Source organism: Physeter macrocephalus, unplaced genomic scaffold (assembly GCF_002837175.3).
Source record: "Physeter macrocephalus isolate SW-GA unplaced genomic scaffold, ASM283717v5 random_292, whole genome shotgun sequence".
NCBI lineage: Eukaryota > Metazoa > Chordata > Mammalia > Artiodactyla > Physeteridae > Physeter > Physeter macrocephalus.
This window is the reverse complement of record NW_021145653.1, coordinates 65,447-75,000: the sequence shown is the minus strand read 5'-3', so window position 1 is coordinate 75,000 and position 9,554 is coordinate 65,447. Positions and strand designations below refer to the sequence as shown.

General features: G+C 39.4%; 1 protein-coding gene and 1 non-coding gene across 2 annotated transcripts; both read right to left on the bottom strand.

Moving 5' to 3' along the window:
* Positions 1-486: 486 nt before the first annotated feature.
* On the bottom strand, positions 487-8,415 carry LOC102981030 (KH domain containing 4, pre-mRNA splicing factor). The gene is made up of 8 exons (XM_028485301.2): positions 8,326-8,415; positions 7,604-7,820; positions 4,661-4,789; positions 4,227-4,306; positions 2,662-2,714; positions 2,247-2,410; positions 1,267-1,478; positions 487-697 (listed from the first exon to the last, which is right to left on the bottom strand). Exons 1-8 carry the CDS (start codon positions 8,361-8,363, stop codon positions 502-504), a joined length of 1,089 nt encoding a protein of 362 aa, XP_028341102.2. The 5' UTR covers positions 8,364-8,415; the 3' UTR covers positions 487-501.
* LOC112062243 (small Cajal body-specific RNA 4) lies at positions 1,835-1,963 on the bottom strand. The gene has a single exon (XR_002890636.1). It is a non-coding gene; the product is annotated as a small Cajal body-specific RNA 4 (non-coding RNA).
* Positions 8,416-9,554: the final 1,139 nt, after the last annotated feature.

Sequence of the window (9,554 nt, the reverse complement as noted above, 5' to 3'; positions counted from 1 at the left end):
ACTAGAAATTTCATACTGAAATAGCTCCTGAAGAAGAAATGGAAGCCAACTGTGACCCTGGCTAGGGGAGTTTGACTTCCTTATAGAGAATATTAGTTGCCAGAATAATGTAGTGGTTTGAATAGTGTTGTTCCCACCCACCACCAAATTCTTATCTGCCCAGAACCTTGGAATATGACCTCATTTGGAAACAAGGTTTTGCAGATGGAGATCAGTAAGATGCAGTCACACTGGATTAGGGTGGGCCCTAAAACCAATGACGGTTATCCTTACAAGAAGAGATAGACACAGAGATACAGGGAAGAAGGCCAGGTGAAGATGGAGGCAGAGTTATGCTGACACAAGGCAAAGAATGCCAAGGACTGCAGGTAATCATAAGAAGCTAGCACAGAGGAATGGGATGGATTCTCCCTCAGAGGCTTCAGAAGGAACAAACCCTGCCCACACCTTGATTTTGGACTTCTGGCTTCCTGAACTACGAGAGAATAAATGTCTATTGTTTTAAGTCACCCAGTTGGTGGTAATTTGATATGGCAGGACTAGGAAACTAATACAGATAGAAAAATAGCTAAGACACACACTCCAAAATGGCAGTAGATCTCCTAGATAAGTTTCAGACAGATAAATATAACTCACTGTTTGCAAGAGATTCTCACAGAGCTTCTTGGCAGCAGCCAGGCCTTCTGGTTTGGGATGACTGCAAAGACATAAAGAACCAAGAAATTTGAAGGGGAGAAAAAGAAAAGATACAGAATTCTGCTTCCACTTTGTATGCTGTTTTATAAATTTAATATATTCAATATAGCACAAATCTAAGTTTCTGAAAATCACAAAATAGGAACACAAAAATTAAGTCATGTAAGCCCTTCAAGATATAACTAATATCGTCATCAAAATGTTATTGGTCTCCTTCTCTGAGTAATGGTACTTCTTGATATAAAGAAAAGAAATTTGAAGGTCATTAAAATTACTATAAGATGTATTAATACTCTCATAGGTTTAAATGAAAGTTATTTTAGGCTTATCACAGCTCATTTTATGATCACAGACCCTTATAAAACCCAAGGATTTGAATACTAAAAAAACCAATTCCACCTCTTAATTCAGTTTTTATTAACTAATTACAAAGTGATTACTGCTATATTTACTTAAGTTCCTTATGTTACTACTTATTAAGCCCATTTTCTCTTGCTCCTTTTGAACCATTCCTGCCTGTACTGATCAGCTGACAAGTAACCAAATATCTTCAGCCCCATCCATCCATACCTGATGTAAATGTACATAGGCTCAAAAGCTTCTCGGCCAGATGCTGGCTCAATGCAGCCTGAACCTTTCCCTCGCAGGAAGACTTTAGCACCCGTTTCAATCTGAATGTGCTGCAAATAGGAGCAGCCTGGACCTTCCACTTTCTCCTTGACGTTAAAAGTGGGCACAGCATGTTCTAGACCCACGAATAATTTATCTTGAACATAATGCATCTGTAGAAGAATAGAATACCTCAAATTAAACAGAGGATACATAATTAAAACCTAATCTTGAAAATTATTATGCAAAATACTTTAATCCTCCAGATACTTTCAATCACTTCCAGAATAAACACCCCCCTATAATTTCTACCATGAGCCTAAAAAATAAACCCTACCAAGTAGCTTAATTTAAATGCAAAGTACATATTCCATGTATATACCTACAACATTAACACCTTACTCTGTTCAGTGAAATCTATTTAAGAGGTGAAAACCCAAGATTCAATACTGAGTTAGCATACCTATTTACCCCAACTGATGTAAGTTAACAAGAAACAGCAAAGACAGTCTACTGTAAAACTGGAGTAAAATGTTGGGTAGTACAGTCAGCCCTGTGATGTTCTCCAATAAGGGCTGCTCTCTCCAACCCTTTTTTCTAGGAGGATTGTATCAGCAGAGTCTTGCTTCATCAGACTCAGCCTTCTTAGTCCTCCAGTTGCCATCGAGTTTACAAATTTAAATCAAACCACTAACTTCAAAATGTACAACGTGTGTACTCTTTGATCTATCAATCCCTTTTCTAGAATGTGTCAGTATAAAGAGATGTGTGTTCAGATGTTCACTACCCCTCAGAAACCTAAATGGTCCATTAATAGGATATCAATGGCGGTAACTTTCAGATTGGAATTTCAGGTTTTTCTTCATACTTTCTGTAGTATTTGGCGTATATCATTTTTACAGAAATGATAACGCTGTTAATGATCTCTCCACAAAACATACCCCTGACTGGAAGGGAGGCTTCTGGCTAACAGCTGGAGACAGTTGTGCAATAGGCGCTGGCTGGTGATAGACAGTGACTGTCGCACCATTAAAAGTTGGACTTGTCCCTGTTGCAGCTTTGACCACCCCATTGGTAATAATTTCTTTGATTCGGTTTACAGCTCCTAGGGAAAAACACAGATAGTAAGATACTATACTAAAGAAATGAACAAACTGACTATTATCCAATGGTAAACACAGGCCAATGTTCAATTACTCATGTTTTAATCCGTTTTATAGATTCCCCAAGCACATTCATGACTAGTTCATAAAGAAGAGTTAAAACAGCCATCAGGAACAAATAGTTTGCCAACTTATTACATATAATACTTTGCCCTTCACAAAAAACAGTAGGTGAGCCAAAAACATTACTTACTGTCCACTAATTCCCGTGTCTGGCCCTGAACATGAAGATATAATGGACGATCCCTATAAAGAGAAATATAAAATGGTGATCCCAAACTGGTAACAAACAAAGGAGCCAAATGGGTCACCAAATCTAATTTGTAATGTTTCATAAAGTTTCCAAATAAGTAAGAGAGACTATATACACGAAAACGGCTGCTGCTAGTTCATTTCTAAGAACACGGTTTTTCAGCTGGGGAATGAATAACCTTTGTTGGTTGCTTTAAGTTAATGGGCCCACACAGGGATCAAATATGCTCTTATGGGCTCATGAACATTAGTCTCCAGTCAACTGGATAACCCAATGTTTGAGAAGAGAATTCTTTTTTGTTGGCTGTCTATTAAGTTACAGACAAAAGTGGTCCTGGCTATCCAAACTAATGAGACAAGAGTGATGGTGGCATATACATACATTTCTTTAAAAGCTCGCACCCGGGACTTCCCTGGTGGCACAGTGGTTAAGAATCTGCCTGCCAATACAGGGGACACAGGTTCGAGTCCTGGTCCAGGAAGATCCCACATGCCATGGAGCAACTAAGCTCATGCGCCACAACTACTGAGCCTGTGCTCTAGAGCCCGCGAGCCACAACTACTGAAGCCCATGTGCCTAGAGCCCGTGCTCCGCAACAAGAGAAGCCACCACAATGAGAAGCCCGCGCGCCACAACGAAGAGTAGCCCCCGCTCACAACTAGAGAAAGCCCATGCATAGCAACGAAGACCCAACACAGCCAATCAATCAATCAATCAATAAATTTATAAATAAATAAAATTAAAATAAAGGTCCACACCCAACTGAGAAGACTCTTTAGATTCTAAACATAAAGTGGCTTAGATTCAGATTGTGATTATAATAATGAAGAAAGTGATCACTAACCATACAGTTAATAAAAAGCAATAGGTAAAATATAACCGTGTTTAAAGATAAAAAAGTTCAAAACAGCAACCCTCCATATACAAAGTTAAAATATAGTCTTGGTTTGGGGTGGGGAGCAAATTTTGCCTCCTTATTGTATTTAGTTTAAACCAATGTGAAAAATGTTGCACTGCCTGAATACCTGCCCTCAAAACTGAATAATGGAAGTAATGAAACTAAACTGAGATGAAACCTTTACATGGATAACCTACAACCTATAATCATCATAGAGGCAATAAGGAATTTGATAAAAGGATTTCTCTAAAAGGGAGATTATGACAAAGTAGGAACCCATTTGTTGGGGGAAATATTTCCATAGGAAAAAAGCTTAGAAACGTATACATTAAACGTTAACAATTATTATCTTCTTTTACACTTTAGTGTAACTTATTTCCTCCAATAAAAGCATTAATTGTGAAGTAAAAAACCAAAGAGCAAGAGGAAAGAAAATAGCTGCTAACACTTACATCTGTTTGAGACATCCCAAATTTTGCTATAAAGCATGTGTGTGTGTATACCTACTAACCAAACATATACACACATTCCCTACGAATGAAAAATATGAAGCTAATGTGAGTCCTATGTCCAACCTTTCCCCAAAGTACAGGATATGCATACACACCCTGGTCCTACTTTGGCCTTCTCCTCAGTTGTCATGAACCTCCCTCGAGTTGACACTGCAGCCCCACTAAGTCGGCTGATCTAAAAAGGAAACATTCTATTAAAAAGATGATGTGGCAACTGAGTTCAATGACAGGTAGCAGGATAGATTTTCCCCGTTAATTCACTCCACCAATAGGCAGGAATGAGTTCTCTCCTATTATATGAAACTTTGATTCCATTGTTTCGTACTCAAACTAACTCACGGAATTCACCCATATCTGTTTCCTTACCTTCGCTAAGAAGTTCTTCCACAGTTAAACCCAATCCTGACTTTGCAGACGATGACCCAAATCCACTAATAAAAATCTGACTCCTGTTTGTGTTTAAAGGCCTTGTTTTTCTGAAACTACATCCACCCCCCACCTTCCCCAAAGAGGCCCGACATCTCCAAACCTCATCTTGAGTCTGTCCTCGGGTCAGCAAGTTCCTACACGTGAGAGGCACATCATTGATCTCCACTTCAGCCACCACCAGGTCATCCTTGCTTTTATTACTAGTTAGGCCTTTGCCAGGGGCTTGAAGCTACAAAAAGAGAAATTAGATTAAAAAGTTTATACGATGAAATAAATATCTCTTTGTTGTCCAATTTGAAACTACCCTTTCCCAAGTGCCATCACCTCCTTACCATTCCCTTTGCCTGCCTGCAAACACACCTGGAAATACTCCTTGGTCATTCTTCGTAAATGAAATAAAAAGCAAACAAAACCTCACTAAAATGACATCAAGTACAGTCAATTTACTTGAAGGCCATCATCAGATTTCTCTGTAACCTTGGTCGTGTGTGCATTTTTATGACCATATAATTACAGAAACGTTATGGAATAGAAGCTGCAATCTCCAAAAGGAAAATTAAAGGGCCAAGTTATGATGCTTTACTGCTCAGTTAGATAGCTACACGTGTAATAAAATATAGGGTAGGGTAGAGTCCATGCACAACGTGAGTCCAACAACTCATACATCTCATTTGTGTAATGGGAAGTTGCCTTTGTGCCAACGGTAGAGTCACAACACAACAAATTCAACTAACTCCATCCTTACAGTGACCTCAAATTGTATCTAATTCACATCCCTTTACTCTCTATTAAGGAAGAACAAAAGAGAATGAATGAAAAGCCGAGTAAGATCCTAAATCCTGATCTGTTTTCTCTCAATTTAAACTACAGACAAATCCATAACATTGTAAATCAACTACACTTCAATAAAAAAAATAATAAAATGGAAAAAAAATGCTGTACAGCAGAAATTAGCACAACGTTGTAAATCAACTATACTTCAATTTAAAAAAAAAAGAAAAAGAAAAAGAAACTACAGGGAATCCCCTGGTGGTCCAGTGATTAGGACTCCGTGCTCTCACTGATGAGGTCCCGGGTTCAATCCCTGGTTGGGGAACTAAGATCCCACAAGCTGTGCAGCACAGCCAAAAAAATAATAATAAAATAAACTATAGGCAACTCCAGATAGCTGGATCTGAGTGTTATCTGAAAAAATTTTAAACTCAAGATGGCCTTCCCCAACCTTTAGTTACCCTGGACAGCACAAGGAAGGTAAAATACAGATTATTTATTTGCTCATTAGGTACATTTTTTAAATGTGGAGGCAAACTAAACAAACTCAACAATATCTCTTTTCATTTGTTTAGCCCCTTTCACAATGCATTTATACATCTTATCTCACTGACTCCTTATGGCCACCTTTAAAGGTACATATCAGTGTTGTCCAACAGAACTTTCTGTTTTCTACTTGCCAGTCTGATACGGGTGCCACTACCCACATGTCTATCGAGCACTTGAAATGTGGCTAACGTGACCAAGGAACTAAATCTTAACATTTACAACAAGTAACTGGGGATTCTGGGTTTCAAACCTCGGAATTCTGATTCTAAATCCAGTATTTATGTACCATGCTGCCTCCTGCTGAGTTCAATTACCATTTTAGAGATTACTTTTTACAGAAAAAATGAGTCTAAATGATTAACATCTGTATTAAGAATTTTAACATAAAAGTATCCATCCTGTCAGTGTGCTTTTAGTATTTCCTTCTAGACCTTAGAAAGAGACAACTGACTCACACGATCTTTTCAAACCATAAAAATACAATGAATAACAAACTTCCAATTCACTAAAAGTTTTTACCAAATCCACAGAACTTGAACATTAAAGCATCCAGACAGGTGCCTACTGATAAACGATGTTGATGTTATCTACTGATAAACTGGAAGGCTGACGAATTGCATTTTCTTTCTTTTTTTCCCCCAGCTTTATTGAGGTACAACTGACAAAAATAGTATACATTTAAAGTGTACAACTTTATGTCTTGATATATGTATACAATGTGAAATAATCACCACAAACATACTAATTAACATATCCATCACTTCACATGAATTGCATTTTCAAACACAGAACTCATCTCTTCCCAAGTACCATGGAACGCAATTTTAATTTAAGCCAAAAGAATTTTTTTCAAAGTATAACTACAGTGGAATGGGCTGTCTTGGAACACACTGAATTCTCCAACTCGAGGCTTTCAAACAAAAGCTAAACACCCAATTGTCCAAGGTGACTCTGAAATCAGACATCTGTGCCTACCATTTACAGATCTAGGACAGTTACTTTCTATTCATGAACCTAATTTTCCTTATCTATAAAGTGGTGACGATAATCCATTCCATAAAATTGTTGCAAGGATTTTTTAAGCACAAAGCATGCATTCTAGCAATACAAACGGAACTGTACTATTTATCCTGTAGGAAGATTCTTGCATTCTATGGCAAGGTAAATTAAAGGCTTCAGAGTTCAGATCCATTCTAGTTGTAAGATTCTAATTATAACAGGGATTTTATAAAATGACCAAATAATTTCCTCAATTTGTACGAAAACAGCAAAACAACCCATATATAAATTACTCATTTTAGTTTATGCTTAACTGCACTTTAGTTAGGCAGTCTTTGGAAATCTGAATCTACAGCTTCTAATTAGACACGACATTTTAAAGCTCACATGATTTACCTGTATTTCTCTTTTGACTTCAGGGACAATGTGCATCTTATCAAAAAACATATTACATCATTGCTTTAGATGACTATATAGAACTTAAGCTAAACTACGTGAACATAGACAAAACAAGCTTTTTGGTCCATAAATGTAATCAGCGCAATTAAAACTGTCTCCTAAAAACAAATGACAAGATATCAAATATGTTCCAAAACTAAGTAATCTTTAAATTACTGTATCGCTGTTTTCTCCTTCCATAAACGCAAATTATTGGGAGATTACAAGATTACAAAATAACCCCCATTAAAATTGCAATTAGCAGAATCCCCTCAACTTCAAATACCTTCTCAGCAGCATTCTGAGTTGGTTTCAGCTTTCCTTTGGCCATAAGCATGGCATTGATCTTGGCAGCCACAGCAGCAGCAGCATCCAAGGCTCCAGAGGGAGCAGCGGTGGAGCCCCCAGGGCTTCCCCCACCGCTGGTAACCTCCCCACCTGGGGTCGCTGGTGGCAGAAAGAGAAGGGGGGCTGGAGCTGGTTGGTCCCATTTGCTGCGGCGCCTACGGAAGTAAAAGGAAAATATTGGGCTCCACCAAAGCTTTCATTTATATTTTTCTCCCCTTACTAGGCCTTAGCATCCCATTTTCCCTCTATCATGTTCCCTTTGCAAATTCGAATCTCCTATCAGAGCTGAAATTACCATCTCTCCTTAAAGAGACAACTATTGCAACATTTTCCCAAATACTTCTTTCAACCTTTTCCCAGGGTCTCCTTCCTTTCTATTCCGTCGTCCCTATCAAAAGATTCCACTCTGTCCTATACGCCCTCGTTTTCGCCTTCCCCTTGTCTAGCCCTTCCCGAAGTCCCTGCATTCCTCCTCTCTCTGATACCCGCTGGCCTTTTTCAGGGGCCCCGGGCCTGCTCACCACCCTTCTCAAGAGTCCGGCCCTCCAATATATACACTTCCCAACTAGGCGCCCCTCCACACATACGCTGCTTCCCATGATCCCTCCGCCTCTCCTACGCCCCATGCTCGCTGCGATGCCCTCTCCCGCGGAGCTTTACCCGCCGGCTCCAGGATGTGTCGCGCTCCCCGCGGACATGGCGACCGGCTCTGATCAACCACCCGCCAACTACTCCGCTACCACCTTCCCGTCACTTCCGCCCCCAACGCCCTTACGCAAAACCTCTTCCGGTCGTGAGGTAAAGCGGTTCCGGTGTAAACGTCTATTCCGATTGGACTCTCGTTGATTTCAAGGCGTCTGGCGTTCTGTAAGACAGGGTGTGACCTTCCTGCTTGCGCCTTGCCCTTGAAAAAGATGGCTGCTAAATCTCGTATTAAGGAGGAATTGGGGCAAGGAGAATCCATCTTTGTTGTGGGCAAGTTGGTAGCCTAGAAGACAATACGCATGAGTCAGAGAATTAAACAGGTTTTCCTGTTTAATTTTTAGTCACGATCGTGTGGAGTCAGAGCTTCTTCCCTGGGAGAACGCTTTCCCACGAGTTTTTCGAGCTTCACGTTTCAGTTACCTGTTTAGGAAAAAGGAAACGATTCGTCCCAAAGGTCATTCGAAGAATTTTTTTTTTTTTTTTTCATTTCTATGCGCCTAGCGCTGTTTTAAGAGCAGGGCATGTAAAGACGAACAAGCCGCGGGTCCTGCCTTTCTATTAGTTACGATGTGGCGGGGTAGGCCTGCGGGTAAATACATGGAATAGGGTTGTAAAATAAGCAGAGGTGGAGAAGATATAGTGCTCAACTTGGAGCTTATACGCAGGTATTTGAAAGAAACGGAAGTTAAACGTGCGGGTGAGGGCTGGAGAAATGATCCAGCGTAGTTATGAAACACCGTTTTCCGGGTTTCTGCCTACTTAACGGTTGAACTGTCCGAGAGTGGGGCGGGATCCGGAAAGCCCTTGGATGCAATCTGAGTTGACTCTGAAAGCCAGAGATTTCCAACATGTAGGGTATCTTGAAGCAGCAAGGAGTCTCTAGACTGAATAAATAAAATACAATGCTATTTTTCAAGTATGTACATTCTGATAGGATTAACAGAATACAAATTCATTTAAAAGCCAAGTTTATAGTGTTTTCCCTTCAGCATTTTATAAATAAATGTCCCTTCCATACAAACGCCACCTTTATCGTATATGAAATTATATATATAATATTTCTGCATTCTTTTCTATTGCATAAATCTACTTTTTCCTTTGTTGTAATGCTTTTGTAACAATAATTTTACACCTACTTTAATATCTATTAGGGCAAGTGAATACACCTACATTTCTTTGCTTAT